The sequence below is a fragment of the Anomaloglossus baeobatrachus genome, chromosome 10 (assembly GCF_048569485.1).
Source record: "Anomaloglossus baeobatrachus isolate aAnoBae1 chromosome 10, aAnoBae1.hap1, whole genome shotgun sequence".
NCBI classification, from domain to species: Eukaryota; Metazoa; Chordata; class Amphibia; order Anura; family Aromobatidae; genus Anomaloglossus; species Anomaloglossus baeobatrachus.
The window spans coordinates 85,741,742-85,763,260 of record NC_134362.1 but is presented as its reverse complement, the minus strand read 5'-3'; the positions used below and the strand labels follow the sequence as shown (position 1 = coordinate 85,763,260).

Sequence of the window (21,519 nt, the reverse complement as noted above, 5' to 3'; positions counted from 1 at the left end):
GAATATGTGGTAGACTGGTTTCCAGTTAAAAACCTGACAGAGGTCACTGGAAACACTTTAGTTCCCGTAACACTGCATCAATTAGAAATGTTTCACTGCATCAGTGCGCCAACACCATATATATTTCATTTCATATATGGCTGGTAGACAAATTATATATATATATGTATACATACAGTATATGATATAAGTGAATAATAAAATGCAGATTTCTTAGATTATACCCCTTTTTTTTTAAAAAATCTTGGTTGCTTTTTTGTAAGTGCAAAGTGTTTTTTCTTATTCTTATAGTGTCACTTAAGGCCATTCATGGTTATATTGTTTTCCGTTCTTTTTTCGTTCTCGTTGTAGATGCTCCAGTTCAGCTTCGTACATCATCTCCTGGACCAGATACTTTTCTCGCCTCATTCGGTCACACAGATCTTTTGGCATATCAGGGATGAGGTAAGCAATAAAGGATTTTATTCCAAACACAAGGTGCTGCGGAAAAAAAATGCCAATAATATTAAGTGTGTATTGTGAAATAAGAATGATTGGAAAATCTAATTTCAGATTAGTTTACATTATCACAATATTGGGACAAAACCTAAACTTTCAACTTGTCTCAATACAAAGATAACAGAATTCCCCTCCTTTCCTTCCACCCTATGTTATATATGTGTTTCCAGTTTATACATATACTACAAATGTTTACATAGAATAGCTAAGGGGTTAGTGAAAGTACTTCCATAGTGTCCTTGCTGGCCCAGAGTGTCGTAGTGATCTGTGGTTAATATTGATATAATATGGTGTTATAAAATGGTTATTGCTTGATATATATTGTTCTCAATGCTTTGAGTACTAAAGTTATTAAAAGCACTAGCTGCTGTACTTCCCGATGTTGCCCGGGATAGTAACTAAGTGTCTCTGTCTCTCGTCCACTCTCCCTCTCGGTCTGTCTCCCTCTCTGTCTCTACCTTTCTGTCTCTCTCTCCCTGTCTTTCCTCTGTCCGTCTCTCTCTGTCTGTCCACCTCTCTCTGTCTCTCTCTTTCTCTCTCTCTGTCTCTCTCTGTCTCTTTCTTTCTCTCTCTGTGTGTTTCTGTCTCTCGCTCCCTGTCTGCCTGTCTGTCCGTCTCTGTCTCTCTGACTGTCTTTCTGTCTCTCTCTCCCTGTCTCTCCTCTGTCCACCTCTCTGTCTCTCCACCTCTCTCTGTCTGTTCACCTCTTTCTGTCTCTCTCTGTCTCTCTTTCTCTCTCTGTCTCTTTCTCTGTCTCTCTTTCTCTCTCTGTGTTTCTGTCTCTCACTCCGTCTCTGTCCGTCTCTGTCTCTCTAACTGTCTTTCTGGTTTTTTTTGTCTGTATGTCTCTCTTTGTCTATGTCTCTTTCTGTCTGTCTCTCCGTCTGTGTGTCTGTTTGTCTCTCTTTCTCTCTGTGTCTTTGTCCGTCTTTCTTTTTGTCTGCCTGAGTCTCTCTGTCTGTCTCTCTCTGTCTCTCTTTCTGTCTGTCTCTCTGTCTGTCTCCCTCTTTGTATATTTGTGTCTCTCTGTCTATTTTTGTCTGTGTCTCTTTGTCTCTCTGTGTCTCTCTGTCTCCCCCTCTATCTATGACTGTCTTTCTCTCTGTCTGTGTCTCTGTCTGTCTCTCTCTGTGTCTATCTCTTTCTGTCTCTGTATGTCTGTGTTTGTCTGTCTCTGTCTGTGTCTCTCTGTCTGGCTCCCTCTCTATCTGTCTGTCTCTCTGTGTTTGTCTTTATGTCTATGTCTGTCTCTCTCCGTCTGTCTATCTCTGTTTGTCACTGTCTGTCTCTGTCTGTGTCTTTCTGCCTGTCTCCCTCTGTCTGTCTGTGTCTGTCTGCATGACTCTGTCTGTGTCACTGTCTGTCTGCTTCTCTGTCTATCTCTCTCTGTCTGTTCGTCTTTCTCTCTCTCTATCTGTCTCTGTCTGTCCGTGTCTCTCTGTCTGTGTCTCTCTGCATCTGTCTCTCTGTCTGACTCTGTCTCTGACTTTGACTGTCTCTGGCTCTGCCTCTCCCTGACTCTGTCTCTCTAACTGGCTCTCAACCAAAATCATATTAGCTGACACATAAACTGTCTTGGGGCAGAGTCACACTTGCATATCGCTTCTGATGTGAGTGCTTCGGATGCAATATGCTAATGACCCTCGACACAGGCTCTGCTATGAGCATAGTCCGAGTGTCATGCAACTGTGATCCGATCGTGAGATCGCATCACAGCTGCGGAGGAGGGGGAAGGATTAATCTCCCTATCTCCTCCATTGTCAGCCTGTGCGTATATCACACTGCACTTCAATGAGATTCGAGTGCAATCTTAGGGTAAGTTCACACAGTGCATTTTTTGCAGCGTTTTCGCATGTTTTTCGGGTGCGTTTTTGCTCAGAAAACTGCATGACTTTGCCTCCCCAGCAAAGTCTATGAGTTTTCATTTTTGCTGTCTGCACACAGTGTTTTTTTTAGCTGCGTTTTTGTGGTGCCCAAAAAATGCAGCAAGTCAATTATTTTTGCATTTTTCACTGTGTTTTTCACCCATTGAGTTCAATGAGATGTTCAAAAACGCAATGAAAACAGCAAATTGCAAATATAGCTGCGTTTTAGTGCATTTCTATGACTAAAACCAGCTACAAACGCAAGGTGTGGGCAGTAAAGTGACATGTACAGGAAGAGGATTCCTTCTGTCAGTAAACACAGAAGCGTGAATCCTCCCGGTACCATCACCGCTGCATCCACCTCCAGTCCTGTGCATGTCAGCTCCCGTGCGGCGCCATGTCTGGACGGGAGGTGGCGGCAGCTGCAAAAACAAAAGTGAAGAGTAGAAAAAAAAATGTCATACTCACCTGTCTGCAGACTCCCGGTGCCATGTCCGCTCCCAGCTCCTCTCCGCCACTCCGGCTGTGTGCAGACGGCCGGGACACCTCCAATAGCTGCAAGACCTGGCGCTGATCATCTGATGCGGTCACCTGACGCATCAGCTGATCATAAGTCTTGCGGTGACGCCGGCGCCAGGCCGGCTTAACCTGTCAGCAGATGCCGTCAGGAGACTTCATCCCTGATTACCGGCAGCTCCTGCAGTGATCGGACGGGATCAAACTCCGCTCCAGGACCTGCCGGTAATCAGCACATAAGTGAGTATTTTTTTTTTTTTGCACTGATGCATCATCTGATTGTATAAACGGCTTTTATACAATAAGCTGATGTGTGATGTGATTCACATCCTAGAATCTGACACATCATCTGATTGCTTTGCCTTCCAGCAAACCGATCAGATGATTTTGGATCCGGATTGGACGGCGGAGGGGGGTTCTTTATTTCAATAAAGATGGAGTCACTAATTGTGTTGTGTTTTATTTCTAATAAAAATATTTTTCTGTGTGTTGTGTTTTTTTTATCTTTACTAGAAATTCATGGTGGCCATGTCTAATATTGGCGTGACACCATGAATTTCGGGCTTAGGGCCAGCTGATAATATACAGCTAGCTCTAACCCCATTATTACCCATTATTACCCAGCGAGCTACCCGTCACCAGGGCAGCTGGAAGAGTTGGATACAGCGCCAGAAGATGGTGCTTCTATGGAAGCGCCATTTTCTGGGGTGGCTGCGGACTGCAATTTACAGTGGGGGTGCCCAGAAAGCATGGGCACCCTGCACTGTGGATTCCAATCCCCAGCTGCCTAGTTGTACCTGGCTGGACTCAAAAATTGGGCGAAGCCCACGTCATTTTTGTTTTTAATTATTTCATGAAATTCATGAAATAAAAAAAAAAAAGGCTTCCCTATATTTTTGGATTCCAGCCGGGTACAAATAGGCAGCTGGGGTTGGGGGCAGCACGTACCTGCCTGCTGTACCTGGCTAGCATACAAAAATATGGCGAAGCCCACATCATTTTTTTTGTTTGGGGAGCAAAGAAATCCTGCATACAGTCCTGGAAGGAGGATGCTGAGCCTTGTAGTTCGACAGCTGCTGTCTGCTCTCCTGCATACACTATTGGATGGAGGATGCTGAGCCTTGTAGTTCTGCAGCTGCTGTCTGCTCTCCTGCATTCACTAGTGGATGGAGTATGCTGAGCCTTGTAGGTCTGCTCCCCCTGACTCTCCCTCCAGCATACAGTCCTGGATGGAGCATGCTGAGACTTGTAGTACTGCAGCTGTCTGCTCTCCTGCATACACTAGTGGAGAATGAAGAACATATGGAAAAAGGAAATGACATCAGACCTTTTTTTTTCAACAATCTTTAATGGCAATGTTCACTGACAAAAAAAAGCAGAAAAACGCAGTAAGCAAAAACGCAGCAAAACGCAGCCAAAAACGCACCAAAACGCGGTAAAAACCATGCGTTTTTTCATGCGTTTTTTAAAAACGCAGTGTGTTCACATAGCCTAATATTTTTCTCGCACCCATAAACTTGTATGGGTGTGAGTGACATGGTTCTCGCAGACAATCACAGCATGCTGTGATTTTTTTAATCAATCCGTTTAGGGCTGAAGAAAAACTTGCAGATCTGAGCTGCAGCATTGTCTTAAATGGGGCTGAGTGCAATGCTTGTGTGAGTCTTACGCAAGAGTGACTCTGCCTTTATATTTAGAATGTCCTTTGTTGCCTTTAGCAACCAATCAAAATCAAAAGCGCGGGGTTATATTTTCCCCTCAAATATACTCTATGACCTTCTCTGAATCAAATGAGGCATCTGTGCAAAATTTTGTGATTGTAAATATGATGGTACGGATTCCTTTAGCGGACGCACACACACACACACACACACACACACACACACACACACACAGCTTTATATAGTAGATCATTTTTTCTGTATAACTGCTTGCTTATACTATCATCCATAGGGCTGTAGTATTACCAACTTCATGACCAAGGACTTACCTCTCCCTTTAATGTTCCCGTCACATGTCTGCTACTCTGATCAGCAGACGTGCAGGTAACAGGCACGGATGGATCTCTGATCCACTCGTGCCTGTTAACCCCTTAGATGGCACTGTCAAACTTTGACAACATGTTCTAACATGCTCAAGTGGGGATTGCAATTTTCCCTGCTGCCTTTGGGTTGCAAGGTAGCATGAGGTCAGGTGTTGAACCCTGTCACTGCCATGACGTGTTTCCTGTGAATGCAAGCAGAGCGCTGGCATTCACAGTAATACAGCATCTCTCCTAACCAGGGCATTGCTCTGAACAGCAGAAGCAATCGGATAGTACAGGCATAAAGTCCCCTAAAAAGACTAGTAAAATCAATAAAAAAAAAAGTAAAAAAAAAGTTTAAAAAAATCTGATAAGAAAACAACCTAAACATTCAATTCACCCCCTTTTTGCCGCATTAAAAATAAAAAAATAATAGAAAATACATATTTGAATCAGAAATGCCCGATGTATCAAAATATAAAATGAATTAATCTGATCGGTACGCAGCGTGGAAATAAAAAAATCCAAAACGCTTAATTACGTTTTTTGGTCACCACAGATTTAAAATGCAATCACAGGCGATCAAAATATCACATCTACAAAAAAATGGAATGAATAAAAATGGCAGCTCAAGATGCAAAAAATAAGCCATCACTGAGTTCCCAATCCCCCAAAAAATAGAACGATACAGTTCTTGGAAAATGGCAACAAAAGCGCAATTCTTTTTTTGACAAACTTTAGAATTTTTTACCACTTAGATAAAAGTAAAACTATCCATGTTTGGTATCTAAAACTCATAATGACCTGGGGAATCATAATGCCTGGTCAGTTTTACCAACTAGTGATCATAGTAAATAAAAAACCCCAATAACAATCATACAATTGTATTTTGTTTTGGCAGTTTCACCGCACTCAGAATTTTTTTCCTGTTTTCCAGTACAATATGGGGCAAAATGAATGGTGTCATTCAAAAGTACAACTCGTCCCGCAAAAAACAAGCTTTCATATGGCTATATTGACGGAAAATTAAAAATGTATGGCTCTTGGAAGAATGGGAGGAAAAAAAGGAAAAATCTCCCAGGCCTAACTGTCCAGGTGTCAGTTAAAGCCAACAGTCACTCTATGCGCACTGTCAGGATGCTCTGGTGCCAAAATTGGGAGCTGGTTGGAGCGGTACTGCAAAAATGTGATTTGTATACATGCAGTCACATTCCGACTAGACGTGTATTGAGTGAGGCCGGACAGTCGGGATGTAGCTGGAAGTATTGAAATCACTTATTGCAGTCACATAAGCACTGACTCCCATTGCCAACACCGGAGAAACCTAACAGTGTGTACTAGGGTGACCGCAAAAAATCGATGTCAGAATTTTGTCCGTTTGGACTCCACAAAACGATTCCCCTTTCCGATATTGAGAGAGCCAAAATTTGAGCTTGATCAAATGACGTTAACCCGTGCCGCTCGTCGCTCAAAGTTTGAAAAAAATCCAAATTTTTGGCCAAAAAGCTGACATATGGAGCCATAACTCCAGAACGGTAAATAATAAAAACACGCTTAATATCTCAAAAGAAAGCTAATGTTGTTCTTCAAAATTAATATTTTATACATAATTGTTGCTATTTTAAGTCAAACTGAGTTACAACAGCTTTTAGCCCCAAGAACGTGACCTGGTACCACTAGGAGAAAACTTCGTATATTTTGTTATTAAGTGATAAATTTTGGGGTTTTTTGGTATATTTTTGAGTTTAAAGTAGAAATATACCAAAAAAACAAGTAATACTGATAAGTCTAATGACATTTTTTATTTTAAAATATAAAAATGAGGTATATAATACATACAAAACAGACACAGAAAAGATACAGATGTAGTACCTACATGAGTTGCTAATTTTACATAGTTATCTAATCTATTCTAGAGCTTTTGTTAAAGTAGTTTTTGAAACGTCAGAATATAATGCTTGGCATTTGCCTACAACTTGCAGGACATATTGCTTTTGTTCTTCATCTTTTGTCAGAAGGTCGTTAAAGTTGGTTATTAATTTAACACCTCGCTCAGCCATATCATTAACTACTTTTAATGTTTTGACAATTTTCAATCCTTCTTGGAAGTCATTATTTTGAGGCCAGGTGTTTGGATTTTGTCTTAGGAAATCTGTTTTTATATTAAATCGGTCAAAGAATGTAAATGTTTCTTGGGTAAGTAAATTTACCAATCCTCAATCAACTACCTCTTTTAATTTTTCTTTCCTAACTTTTGGATTTACAACCCTAGCGTGCTCTGATGGTTCATCTGTGCTACTGAGCAATTTATTAGCCATTAACAACTTTTCATCGTCTGTAATGGTGGTATCAAAAAACGATAATCCCACCAACTCTGCATTCAAATACCACAAATGGTTCGAAAATTTTGTCAGGGCTATTTCTGCAATGTTGTTGTCACATTCTTTATAGTCTAACAGACTATGCAAAATACCTAAATCTTGCTTTGGCGCAAGATGAGCTTTTGGAGCATTGAACCAAGCTTTACAATAAATTTTAACTATGAAAACAGAAATGGCACGCACAGAACTTTCTTCTTCTTTAGACATCTTAAATTGACGATGAAAAATGAACATTTTTAAGCAGTAAATAGCCTTTGCCATCCACCTAGCGTGATGAATGGCTCCTGGAGTTCTAAAACCCACAACATTGCCGTCTAGCGATCCAACAAATGGGAGAACCAACTGCAACAGCTCCTTGTAGTCATCTCTGGGGTGGCTCTCAGTTAATTTGGTCTCGAATTCAGCAGTAACATCTGCAATTACTTCTGGAGTTAGCTGCTTTTGTATTATATTGTCACTGATACCTGTGTCGTATTTTCCTTTGTCTATCTTGGGCCACGCAGTGAGGAATCTTCCATCCCTAAAATAGAACCATCCCTAAAGAAGGGAATTTTGTTTACTTACCGTAAATTCCTTTTCTTCTAGCTCCTATTGGGAGACCCAGACAATTGGGTGTATACTTCTGCCTCCGGAGGCCACACAAAGTATTACACTTTAAAAAGTGTAACCCCTCCCCTCTGCCTATACACCCTCCCGTGCATCACGGGCTCCTCAGTTTTGGTGCAAAAGCAGGAAGGAGGAAACTTATAAATTGGTCTAAGGTAAATTCAATCCGAAGGATGTTCGGAGAACTGAAAACCATGAACCAAAAGAACAATTCAACATGAACAACATGTGTACACAAAAGAACAACAGCCCGAAGGGAACAAGGGCGGGTGCTGGGTCTCCCAATAGGAGCTAGAAGAAAAGGAATTTACGGTAAGTAAACAAAATTCCCTTCTTCTTTGTCGCTCCATTGGGAGACCCAGACAATTGGGACGTCCAAAAGCAGTCCCTGGGTGGGTAAAAGAATACCACGATAAAAAGAGCCGAAAAACGACCCCCTCTTACAGGTGGGCAACAGCCGCCTGAAGGACTCGCCTACCTAGACTGGCGTCTGCCGAAGCATAGGTATGCACCTGATAGTGTTTCGTGAAAGTGTGCAGACTAGACCAGGTAGCTTCCTGACACACCTGCTGAGCCATAGCCCGGTGCCGCAGTGCCCAGGACGCACCCACGGCTCTGGTAGAATGGGCTTTCAACCCTGAAGGAGGTGGAAGCCCAGAAGAACGGTAGGATTCAAGAATCGGTTCCTTGATCCATCGAGCCAAGGTTGACTTGGAAGCCTGCGAACCCTTACGCTGGCCAGCGACAAGGACAAAGAGCGCATCTGAATGGCGCAGGGGCGCCTTGCGAGACACGTAGAGCCGGAGTGCTCTCACTAAATCTAACGAGTGCAAATCCTTTTCACATTGGTGAATTGGATTAGGGCAAAATGAAGGTAAGGAGATATCCTGATTGAGATGAAACGGGGATACCACCTTAGGGAGAAATTCCGGGACAGGACGCAGAACCACCTTATCCTGGTGAAAAACCAGGAAGGGGGCTTTGCATGACAGCGCTGCCAGCTCCGACACTCTACAGAGCGATGTAACTGCCACTAGAAAAGCCACCTTCTGCGAAAGACGTGATAAAGAGACCTCCCGCAGCGGCTCGAAAGGTGGTTTCTGAAGAGCCGTTAGCACCCTGTTGAGGTCCCAGGGTTCCAGCGGACGCTTGTAAGGTGGGACTATGTGGCAAACTCCCTGCAGGAACGTGCGGACCTGCGGAAGCCTGGCTAGACGCTTTTGAAAAAATACGGAAAGCGCCGATACTTGTCCCTTGAGAGAGCCGAGAGACAAACCCTTGTCCATTCCGGATTGAAGGAATGAAAGAAAAGTGGGTAAGGCAAAGGGCCAGGGAGTAAAACCCTTGTCAGAGCACCAGGATAAGAAGATCCTCCAAGACCTGTGATAGATCTTGGCGGACGTTGGTTTCCTGGCCTGTCTCATAGTGGCAATGACATCTTGAGATAACCCTGAGGACGCTAGGAGCCAGGACTCAATGGCCACACAGTCAGGTTGAGGGCCGCAGAATTCAGATGGAAAAACGGCCCTGAGACAGCAAGTCTGGGTGGTCTGGGAGCGTCCACGGTTGACCCACCGTGAGATGCCACAGATCCGGGTACCACGACCGCCTCGGCCAATCTGGAGCGACGAGAATGGCGTGACGACAGTCGGACCTGATTTTGCGCAGCACTCTGGGGAGCATCGCCAGAGGAGGAAACAGATAGGGAAGTCGAAACTGCGACCAATCCTGAACTAATGCGTCCGCCGCCAGAGCTCTGTGATCTTGAGACCGGGCCATGAATGCCGGGACTTTGTTGTTGTGCCGTGACGCCATGAGATCGACGTCCGGCGTTCCCCAGCGGCGACAGATCTCTCGAAACACGTCTGGGTGAAGAGACCATTCCCCCGCGTCCATGCCCTGTCGGCTGAGAAAATCTGCTTCCCAGTTTTCTACGCCCGGGATGTGAACTGCGGAGATGGTGGAAGCTGTGGCTTCCACCCACTGCAGAATTTGTCGGACTTCCTGGAAGGCTTGACGACTGCGAGTGCCGCCTTGGTGGTTGATGTACGCGACGGCCGTGGCGTTGTCCGACTGGATTCGGATCTGCCTGCCCTCCAGCCACCAATGAAAGGCCAATAGGGCTAGATACACTGCTCTTATCTCCAGAACATTGATCTGAAGGGAGGACTCTACCGGAGTCCAGGTTCCCTGAGCCCTGTGGTGGAGAAAAACCACCCCCCACCCTGAAAGGCTCGCGTCCGTCGTGACCACAGCCCAGGTGGGGGGTAGGAAGGATTTCCCCTGCGACAGAGAGTTGGGAAGGAGCCACCACTGAAGTGACGTCTTGGTTGCAAGGGAAAGAGATGTTCCTGTCGAGTGAGGTCGACCTCCTGTCCCATTGTCGGAGAATGTCCCACTGGAGTGGCCACAGATGGAATTGTGCGAAGGGCACTGCCTCCATCGCTGCCACCATCTTCCCCAGGAAGTGCATGAGGCGCCTCAAGGGGTGTGACTGACCCCGAAGAAGAGATTGCACCCCTGCCTGCAGAGAAAGCTGTTTGTCCAGCGGTAGCATGACCACCGCTGACTGAGTATGAAACTCCATCCCAAGGTACGTCAGTGATTGGGTCGGTGTCAACTTGGATTTTGGAAAGTTGATGATCCATCCGAACTGCTGGAGAGTCGCCAGAGCGACGGAAAGGCTGTTTTGACACGCCAACTGAGAGGGTGCCCTGACCAGAAGATCGTCTAAGTAGGGAATCACCGAGTGTCCCTGAGAGTGTAGGACCGCCACAACAGATGCCATGACCTTGGTGAACACCCGTGGGGCTGTCGCCAGGCCGAAAGGCAATGCCACGAACTGAAGGTGTTCGTCCCTGATGGCGAAGCGCGGAGATGTTCTGAAGAAACGAGTCGGAGGACGAGAGCTGAACTCTATCCTGTAACCGTGAGACAGAATGTCTCTCACCCATCGGTCTTGAACATGTGGCCACCAGGCGTCGCAAAAGCGGGAGAGCCTGCCACCGACCGAGGATGCGGTTCAGGGATGCCGAGAGTCATGAGGAGGCCGCCTTGGAAGCAGTGCCTCCTGCGGCCTTTTGGGGGCGTGACTTAGCCCGCCACGCATAGGAGTTCCTCTGGCCTTTCTCCGGCCTGCTGGACGAAGAGGATTGGGGCTTGGCGGAGGGACGAAAGGACCGAAACCTCGATTGTATCTGTCGTTGCTGAGGTCTCTTTGGTTTGGACTGGGGTAAGGAGGAGTCCTTTCCCTTAGATTCCTTAATAATCTCATCCAATCGTTCGCCAAACAATCGGTCGCCAGCAAACGGCAAACCGGTTAAGAACCTCTTGGAGGCCGAATCTGCCTTCCATTCGCGCAGCCACATGGCCCTGCGGACTGCCACAGAGTTAGCAGATGCCACCGCTGTACGGCTAGCAGAGTCTAAAACTGCGTTCATGGCGTAGGAAGAAAAAACTGACGCCTGGGAAGTCAAAGACGTAACCTGCGGAGCAGAATTACGTATAACCGCATTAATCTCAGCCAGACAAGCTGAGATAGCTTGTAGTGCCCATACGGCTGCAAAGGCCGGGGCAAAAGACGCGCCCGTGGCTTCATAGATGGATTTCATCAGGAGCTCTATCTGCCTGTCAGTGGCATCCTTTAGCGATGATCCATCTGCAACCGATACCACAGATCTAGCCGCCAATCTAGAGACTGGGGGATCCACCTTGGGACATTGAGCCCAACCCTTAACAACGTCAGAAGGGAAGGGGTAACGTGTGTCAGTAAGGCGCTTAGTAAAGCGCTTGTCCGGAACCGCTGTGGGCTTCTGGACAGCATCTCTGAAGTTAGAGTGATCGAAAAACGCACTCCGTGTACGTTTAGGGAACCGAAACTGGTGTTTCTCCTGCTGAGAAGTCGACTCCTCTACAGGTGGCGGTGGGGGAGAGATATCTAACACCTGGTTGATGGACGAGATAAGATCATTTACTATGGCGTCCCCTTCAGGTGTATCAAGATTGAGGGCAACGTCAGTGTCAGAGCCCTGAGCAGCGACGTCCGCCTCGTCCTCCAGAGAGTCCTCACGCTGGGAACCTGAGCAGCGTGAAGAAGTCGGGGAAGATTCCCAGCGTGCCCGCTTAGCCGGTCTGGGACTGTGGTCCGGGCCGGAGTCCTCCACGTGAGACCTAGGGCCCCCCCTGGGAACGTGCTGCGGCGTGGGCAGAGAGGGGCCTGGGGGTGAAGATCCAACAGGGCCCGGGGCCTGTGTAGGGACCGGTCTGGACTGCAAAGCTTCAAGCAGCTTGGCAGACCATTTGTCCATAGACTGAGCCATGGATTGTGTTCAGAGAGTTTTTCAGCAAAAACTGCAAACTCTGTCCCTGCCGCCTGGACAGGGGGAGCAAGGGATTCTACCTGAGCCGAGGGGCCCACTAGTGACCGAGGCTCCGGTTGTGGAAGCAAAACAGGGGTTGAGCATTGCTCACAGTGAGGGTAGGTGGAACCCGCAGGTAACTTAGCCGCACAAGAGGTACAGGTCGCAAAATAACCCTGTGTCTTGGCACCCTTGCTCCTTGTGGACGACATGCTGTTGTCTCCCAGGAGAGTGATCACTGAGGGTATATGGGAAGGGTATACAGCCCGACCGAACAGAAATATATAAATATATATAGTATCTATTCCGGCACCCTAAGGGGACCAGCACCGGGTGACCGGTGTGGCTTACCGACCGCTAAAAAGCGGAGTGTGTGTCCTCCAGATTCCCTGCCTTAGGTCTCCCAGCGTTGCAGAGCTCTTTCCAGGAAATCTTCCACAGGCAGAATGCCAAAGAAATGGCTGCCGGAGCTCTCAGGGGAGGAGGGGAGCCGTGGGCGGCGCTAGAAAAGTGCGGGAATCTGGAGTCCCCACAGTGATCAGTGAGGGGGGGAGGAACATACAGGATGCCCTGGCCCTCACAGCCGACGTCAGGTCGGCAGTCCCGCCCTTATCCCTGATAGACAGGCCCGGGGGCGGGAGTTTTGCTACTAGGCCGCAATTGAAGCCGGGGAGTAAATTTAATACCGCGGCTGACAAACAGGCGCGGTCGGCGCGGAAGTCCGCCGGCTGACACAAATAAGCAGCTGCTGCAGCGTCCGGTATGAAGGCGCTCCATGCACATCCCCCATGGGGGCACAGAGTACCTTAGTGATGCAGGGCCCGGTCCCTGAGGATAAACAAACTCCTGTCCGACAGATTCCCCCAGGGGCTGCGGAGGGAGCACGGTCCCAGTGACTGGATGACCGCTCAGGATCCCACTTCTCCCAGAGCCGCTAAGGGATGGTGAAGGAGACGGCATGAGGCTCCTGCCTTTGTACCCGCAATGGGTACCTCAACCTTAACAGCACCGCCGACATAGTGGGGTGAGAAGGGAACATGCCGGGGGCCCCGTGTGGGCCCACTTTTCTTCCAACCGATATAACTAAAATGAGATGATGAGTGGATGTGTGCCTCCTTCCACACAAAGCATAAAGCTGAGGAGCCCGTGATGCACGGGAGGGTGTATAGGCAGAGGGGAGGGGTTACACTTTTTAAAGTGTAATACTTTGTGTGGCCTCCGGAGGCAGAAGCTATACACCCAATTGTCTGGGTCTCCCAATGGAGCGGCAAAGAAATAGAAATTACATGCACCCTATGTGTAACATATACATTTTGAAGAACAACATTAGCTTTCTTTTGAGATATTAAGCGTGTTTTTATTATTTACCGTTCTGGAGTTATGGCTCCATATGTCAGCTTTTTGGCCAAAAATTTGGATTTTTTTCAAACTTTGAGCAACGAGCGGCACAGGTTAACGTCGTTTGATCGAGCTCAAATTTTGGCTATCTCAATATCTGGAAAGGGGAATCGTTTTGTGGGGTCCAGACGAGCAAGATTCCAACATTTCCCCCGCCCCCTATGAGATCCGGTCACCCTAGTGCATACACTGTGTGCCGAGAGGATTGACAAGTGTGCAATCACAAAAAGTGACTGCAGACTTGAGCCCCAAGCCTGTACATACCCCTTCAGTTTATGTCTGTCAACATCCATCTTGTACCATATTGAAAACCATTGGTTGGTGACTAAACAAGTCTGTGAAAATGATGGAGAATGATATGTTCTTTTTGCAACTTCTCAAAAACATACAATAGGGGGTTTGTAGAGGGGACAGAAAACTTAGGGCTTGAATATTTATACCTATGAAGAGTAATATTTTAGGTACAAAGTTTGCACATCATATAGTACCCTTTAAATTTATTAGTGAAACATTGTCATTCCGATTAGAGGATAATAGGTGAGAGGAGATATGCAGGGGAGTTTAGGCCTATATCTGCCTAGGGTTCATTACACCAATAATGGCTTCTTTAAAATTAAATCATTAGAACATGTAATGCGATATTTAAATTATCTCCAAACGTAACATACATACCTCAAAAACTATGATAAAAGCTAGTCGTGCAGCCAAAACATGCCAGAACTGCAGGGTGAATTCATAAGGAACTGAGCTCCAAGGAGGTGCTCGATAATCCCGGTATCTGGGGACAGGTAAGAAATTGTGATATTTTTACATGGAAATTTTCAAATTAGGCTCAAGAACAAATCACCTATTCACATCAATGCTCTCGGTTTTCGATGGAAATGGACAACCTCTTAAATAACATTAATAGGTAAAAAAAAGTCATTCTTATTGGTAATTGGTTGAATTTTTATAATATATTGGATGAATGGAAAAACAGGAGTTCCACAATTTTTGAGGATTATTTCTTGGTTGTCGTCTTTATGGCATTTACTGTACAGTAATAATGTTGTGTTAACTCTTTGTGTAAGTCACTACAGCGATACCAACCACGTTCTGAGACACAGACATTCTTAGTTTTGTGTTGATGAACTTTTGTAATGGCATTTTACTTATTATAACTTTTTGTGGCGTGATCTCTATTACAATTTGAAGCAAAATTGTCAAATATAAATTCTGTTATTTTTTTTATATATGACGCATATATTTCAGAATAAACCACATAATATTTTAATAATCTTGAAATGTATGGCTGTAATAATATGTTTGTTTTTATTATTTAGTTTTTTGTACAGATACTAGGAAAATAATTTTTTGCAATTTTTAATGTTTGATATTCTTTTTTACATTTTTCAACATTCTTTAAAAGATTTTAGTCCCATTAGGAGACTTGATCATGCAGGTAATTATTTGGAACATTTTATTGGTTTGACAAGTGGAGACTTTTTCCCCTGTCCTCTGTCAGTAATGGCTGGGGCTTCTAAGGGGTTAAACAGTTGGAACTGAGTTTTCTTTGCCCATAGCCATTGCAACAAGAGCATGACCATAAACTACAAATGGAGGAAGTTCAGCTCCTAAAGGTGGCTTTACACACTGCAACATCGCAAACGACATCGCTGTAACGTCACCGGTTTTGTGACGTTATAGCGACCTCCCCAGCGACATTGCAGTGTGTGAAACACATCAGCAACCTGGCCCCTGCTGTGAAGTTGTGATCGCTACAAATCGTTCAGGACCATTCTTTGGTCCTTTGTTTCCTGCTGTGCAGCAAAGTTTTAGTGTGTAAAGGGGACTTTACAGCGACTTCGTTAGCGACTTCCCTTTCAAAAAGCTGCTTTACAACGTCCCCAATGACTAGCTAGGTCGTTCTGCAGGTCCAGATCGCTGTTGCGTCGTTGGCCAGGTTTGCCTGTTTGACAGCTCACCAGAGACTTTGTAGCGATCCCGGCCAGGTTGGGATCGCTGGTGGGATCACTAGAAAGTTTCAGTGTGTAAAGGGGCCTTAAGCTTGATCCACACAACTTCTAACTTAAAGAGGTTGTCCAGTCTTGTGGCAAACGTCTGAAGTTGCTTTGTATAACCGCAGACTTCTGAATCCATACAAAGCTCATACTGCATGCAGTCAGGATTCTCTCGTGTTGCTGCAGAGACCAGGTGATCACGAGACTGCAATTATGTGATTTGCATACTTCCGGCCATATTCCGACTAGACAATCACATCTAGTCGGCATGTAACTGAATGTATGCAAATCACTTACTTGCAGTCGTATGGCCAACTCTCACTGGCAACAATGGGAAATCCTGACAGCCCGTGATGTGCGCTCTGTATGGATTCTGAAATTTGTGGACTGCAGACTTTTGCCACGAGACAGGACGCCCTCTTTAACCCATTTATGTAATGTGGATTGCAGCAAAGTAATAATTATGGCTGGGAAAGGTTTAATAATAGCTGATAATGTCTATATTATGACAACAATATATCAGGCTTGATATACCTGCAATACCCAGTAAGTCCTTCACCAAGTTCACTTAGATCAAATATTGATAAACTACTGTTTACGTAGCCACGAAGACATCTGAAACACAAACAAATTTGATTAAAGACATAACATAAGGAGCATTACACTGTATCATATAAGTTATTAGATGTTAAGCATTACTTCTCATGTCTGTAACCTTCTTCCTGGCAGGGTCCATACTTGAAGGCGTACACAAAGCGAGGGATATAATCAGAGGTGATTGCAATGACAAAGGCATTTGTGATAACGGCCAGAACACCAATTCCTTCCAAAATCCCATACCAGATTCCTAAAAAAGTGTTTTAAAAGTTGTATTAAAATTATGTACATTTACTACAATAGAAATAACTTTCTCAGAAAAAGGTACTGAATTTCTATTGGCTGCTCTGGAAACGGGGTTTAAATTTGCACATAACTGATTTTGGGAGAGTGACCAAAAGCCCTCAACTCATTAGATGGACATGCACATTGTCCTACACTTTGAACACCAGGTGGCGTCATACCATGTAACCTTTACTGGATTGGGTTTACTAGTGTCTGAATAGTTGGGAATATGCCAACATGATGAATTTACCCAAAAGGGTCTAGTGTTTGGCAAAATAAATATTATCAGAATCTGTCACCTGATTCATGCTGCCCAAATCACAGGCTGCATTAGCTAGAGCCTGGCTCCAGCATTTCCGAAGAAAAAACTACTTTAACCCTATCACCCCCAAGCTAGTTTTCACTTTCCTGACCAGGCCAAATTTTTCAATTTTGACCAATTATGAAGTAATAATTCTGGAATTCTTTAACGCATCCCAGTGATTGTGAGAAAAATATTGATATTAGATTGCGGATACTAATATATTATTTTATTCAACTTTCTATGACTCAGTTTAGTACAGTAGATCCTTTTCATAGACTGTCCTTAAAGAAATCAAAAAAAGTCACATTTTGTCCATCAATCAAGCATAATTTATGGAACATTCCCATGAACACCAATGGATCTAAATAGATACCTATATCGGTCGCTCGAGCAGGCATGGGTCTTCTCCACTGTGTGACAAATTTATAAGCATCCAGTCTTATTTCAATGATATTGTTAAGCAATGCCAGGAGAGGAGCCAAAGGGAAGGCAGCTACAAAGATTGTGGTAAATCCAAACTGAATGACTAAAAAATAAAAGATCATTAGATGTTAGGACCTCCAAGTCCTTCTTTTTACAGCAAGAATTTCTGGATCAACAACATGTTTAAAAAGTCCAATTATAGACCTGCCAACACTAAAATACTTGTCATGGCTCTACAACCATTACCCACCCACAGCAACACCGATCATATTGTACATTAGGTGTAGATCATGTAGAACAGTTGATCAATCATTCAAAGTCTATGAGATGGAGACAGCCAACATTTCCTAATATACATTTATCAGCTTTATGATAAATGTTATTTGTGGGAAAACGTTTTTAATTAAGACAAAGACTGTTTAATCCAAACTATCAACATTCAGTAGTCTAGCTGTTACCAAAGGATGCTGATCTCTAGTCTATGCTATTGTACATCATATTTTTGGAATCAGAGGACATTTTTCCTGCCTAGAGTCCTATTTATCTCATAAGCACCTTACTTCTTCATCTGGATGCACAATTATGACAGTAATCACATGACAGTCATAGCATGGAAGTAGGAGCAGTACGATTGACCTCAGTACCAACTTATGGAAGATCATGCATAAATAGGATCCTAAGATTTACTTTCTTACTTACCCATTTCTAAGTACTCTTCCATCAAACCATGAGCATTCATGGGCTGCAGGTTCCAGTCTTTTTCCCACTGCGGTAATGTTAACTTGCTTTCTATAGCTTGTCCCCCTTTCTTGATTTTTCTTCTAGACCACCAATTTTGAAGAAGCCTAATAGAAATGTAAAATTATTTATATCAATATGTTCTGGTCTAAATGAACATAAAGCACTTGGAGACGTTCTGTGACTCTGATCAAATAGATGTGTGTTTGTAGCCTTACAAAGTATATTCTAAGCTACTTATGTAAGCTGAGAGGTTTTGAAGGCCAATGAAACATCTTCACATTTTAAGGACCAAAATTCAGTCTCTGTTTTGATTGTGATGTGCCCACGGGGTCTCTGGGTTACTCGTCACTGGGCCAGTGTCGGTTTGGGATATCACAGCGGTCTGGTCTGGTTTTGTGACCCCGGCGGTGTAAATAAAGATGGGGATGATGGGAGTAGTTATTCATGAATCACCTGTGGTATGCGGCTAATATGGGAGCCGCCGCTGCGGGGAGTCTCTCTTCCGGGGCAGATGGTGACGCAGCACGGGTGTTGCAGCTCTCCACAGGTAGAGCTAGGCCCCAGCAGGATGGGAGTGGTAGTTTCTGTAATTTAGTGTTGGGGTGCAGGACTGAGGACACCAGTAATAACTGGACAACACAGCGGGCAGTAGTTTACTTTACCTTTACTTGGCAGTTGTTAATACAGGTGTGATGCCCTGGCAAAACCAGGTAGTCACAGAAATAGTCCACCCTCTTTGATACCACCACAAACCCACACCCAGGTACAACACACAGCCATTAAAGCTTAGCCACCCCCTCATGACAAGAGGGACACACCAGTAGGCAGGATCAGGTGGATGAAAACGCACACCTAGGGGTCCTGAGGTGTCAGGGGCGGGAACATGACAGTTTTGAGTAGACAAGTTTCGACTGTAGTCGAGTACTGACAGTGAAATGGAGTCAGGGGGAGGGGTCCCTGGACTACCTGGCTAGGTGGCAGACAGTAAACAGGGCCACAGGCGACGGAGATCCGGTCGCGGGTGACCTTAAGTGGACCGGGGCAGGGTTGTTGCCTGCAGGTGCCGACAGTGGGAATCCGGTCCGGAGGCCGTGCACAGACGGGGTGCCTGGACCCTAGGACGAGGAAGGTTGCATGCCCCTTGTTAATTAACCAGCAGAGGAAGAGGTTTCAGGCATTTATCTCCAGAAGCCCAGAAAGCGAAACGGAAGCCCAGCGCGGGGGATAGGGTGTCCGTCAGAACCCAGAGAAATCCCAAGGGTCAGATTTCGCGGGCCACAGTTCCCAAACATACACGGTACCGGGAGTGGACTTCCCCGTTCCATGAGGAGTCATCCCACAGAAGACACAAACACAGAGTGCAGGAGGAAGGGACCTCTATTTGCTACACCCGGGTGTGGGACCCGAATACACCCACCAAAGGCGACCGGTCACTGGCAACTTGGTTTACCACTGTATTTGTGTGTGATTATTGAACTGTGAGTACATTGATCCCCGGTCCAACTTGGCACACCACCTCCAGCAGCCATTAGTCCCGTGTACCAGAAGGCCCCAGGACTACACCTCCCCTACCTGTGGAGGGGATCCCATCTTGCTGCCCCGCTCCATCAGTCCCGGGCGTTCCATCTCCAGGCAGCGGCGGTGTCACCATCCCTCACCGCAATCCACGGGTGGCGTCACCGACACATCAATCCCCTGTAAATATCCCTTTCCGACGGTTGTGAGGACGGCCGGACGTGCGAGCCCAGGTCCGTTCACCACTCGAACCGCAGCAGCGAACCTGGATCCGAGCGGCCCCAGAAGCGGCAGCGGCCCCCGCTCGCAATACAGGCCCCAGAGTCTGTTTCAGAAGATAAGGGTCCGGTCAGCCTGAAAGCAATGAGGGGATTCACCTTGCCAGGTGGGTTGGAGGCCTTCTTTGTTACACTATTTGTGTGAGTCTCTGTGGCCAGGGCCACCCAGTGACCCTCTTTCTTGTGATTATTAGCCCTATCCCTTATGGCGGGCAGAGCGAGCTGGTAATAGGCACCACCTATGTAGCAGTGGTCCTGGGCTCTATCTTGCTACTTCGCCTAGGGTGTGCTTGTGGGCCAGGGGACTTGAAATCTCCTGCCCTCCGGGCTTCACTGATGGGCCTTTAGTACCCAACAGTCGAGGACCCCGGTGTCCTGATTGCTGCGCCTGGTCCTGAGAAAGCTTAATCAGACAGCTCTCTTTCAGCGACCGTACTTGTTCCTCGCCTCTGCTGTTTTGATGTGTTTCCTGTCTCTTCCTGTGTGTGTTCTCACCCCTCCCCAGATCAGAATGCACAGGGAAGTTCTCCCTAAACCAGGTCTTGAGCTCCTGCTTCTGGCCTGAGTTAGGAAGTGTTGTGTGTAAATATCCTTAGCATGGAGACCTCCTCACTGCTTCCAAGCATAGCATCGCCCCTTGGTGAGGAGAGCAACGCTACTGTGGCTCCCGTGACCACTGGGGTGCCACAATTGGAGAATCCTAATCTGAAATATACACTTAAAGAAATATGCAATTTTTGCAATGTAACTTACGGATAACCAAGTTCCATGAAGTTATTCCACATTTGTTTTAAAACCATGATGACTCCCATTTGTAAGCAGAGATCTATGAGACAGCCACTTGGGTGACACTAAAAAAAGGTCAAACAAAATAATTGCATATATATGTGGACCATACCATAAAAATAAACTCTTATACACAGAAAAAAATGCATTAACTTATTTTATGGATAAGGAAAGTTAGAACACAGTCCAAATTCCATCTCCAACAGTAACTTTCTCCACTTAATCACCAAACAGATTGTCCCAACTGGACGAACCCTGTCCCACCATACTGCATGGTTATCAGATATGGAACCATTCTCTAGACAATGAATACAAACTGTGTATTATTGGAATGATCAGCTACTGAAAGGAAAAATTTGACCTTCACATCTCCCCACAAAGATATCAGATAATAAATGGGGGCTCGAGGCATTAGACTGAGTGTAAGTTTTCATAGGACTGTTATTTTAATACTGTAACATATATATTCTAAAAGCCTTAATTTTGCCTAACAGTCACAAGAATAGGACCACAAAACAGATAGGGCCTAGCAAAACCAAGTCTAATAGTGGCAGTTTTAGGGTACACGTGGCCATTTTGAGCATTACCAGGGCTTCCAAGGTACAAGATGAAAGAGAATGTATCATTAGAAAATGATATTGACAAGGTGTTTTTCCCATATCATATTATATATTAAAACTAAAAAATAGCCATTTTGCAATTTTGACACAGACCATTGGGCTGTCATTAGCATCTAACTTCAATTTGTTTCAGGAAACAACACATGTACATAGCCACAATGGTCAGACCCAGACCCTTTCTTTGTATTGCAGCATCTAATGAGCATGTGCAAAGGCCATTGTGAAAGGAAAGGGAGCAGAGTCAGTTATGCCATCACCTAGTGTGGATGGGGTATCCTTTATTATCAGCAGTATATGGAGATAATACCTGTCATTGCAAGCCTCT

At 45.4% G+C, this 21,519-nt stretch overlaps 1 protein-coding gene across 4 annotated transcripts in view; it reads right to left on the bottom strand.

Moving 5' to 3' along the window:
* Positions 1 to 285: 285 nt before the first annotated feature.
* Positions 286 to 21,519, bottom strand: part of ANO3 (anoctamin 3) — a 680,216-nt gene continuing 658,982 nt past the window's right edge. For all 4 annotated transcript variants that reach the window (XM_075325490.1, XM_075325493.1, XM_075325491.1 and 1 more), the window contains 7 exons: positions 20,542 to 20,639; positions 17,954 to 18,099; positions 17,205 to 17,357; positions 16,345 to 16,492; positions 16,180 to 16,260; positions 14,318 to 14,423; positions 286 to 480 (listed from right to left, as the gene is read on the bottom strand). In XM_075325490.1, the coding sequence (XP_075181605.1) occupies positions 298 to 480; positions 14,318 to 14,423; positions 16,180 to 16,260; positions 16,345 to 16,492; positions 17,205 to 17,357; positions 17,954 to 18,099; positions 20,542 to 20,639 (915 nt within the window). In that variant the 3' untranslated portion in view covers positions 286 to 297. The remainder of the gene's footprint in view (positions 481 to 14,317; positions 14,424 to 16,179; positions 16,261 to 16,344; positions 16,493 to 17,204; positions 17,358 to 17,953; positions 18,100 to 20,541; positions 20,640 to 21,519) is intronic.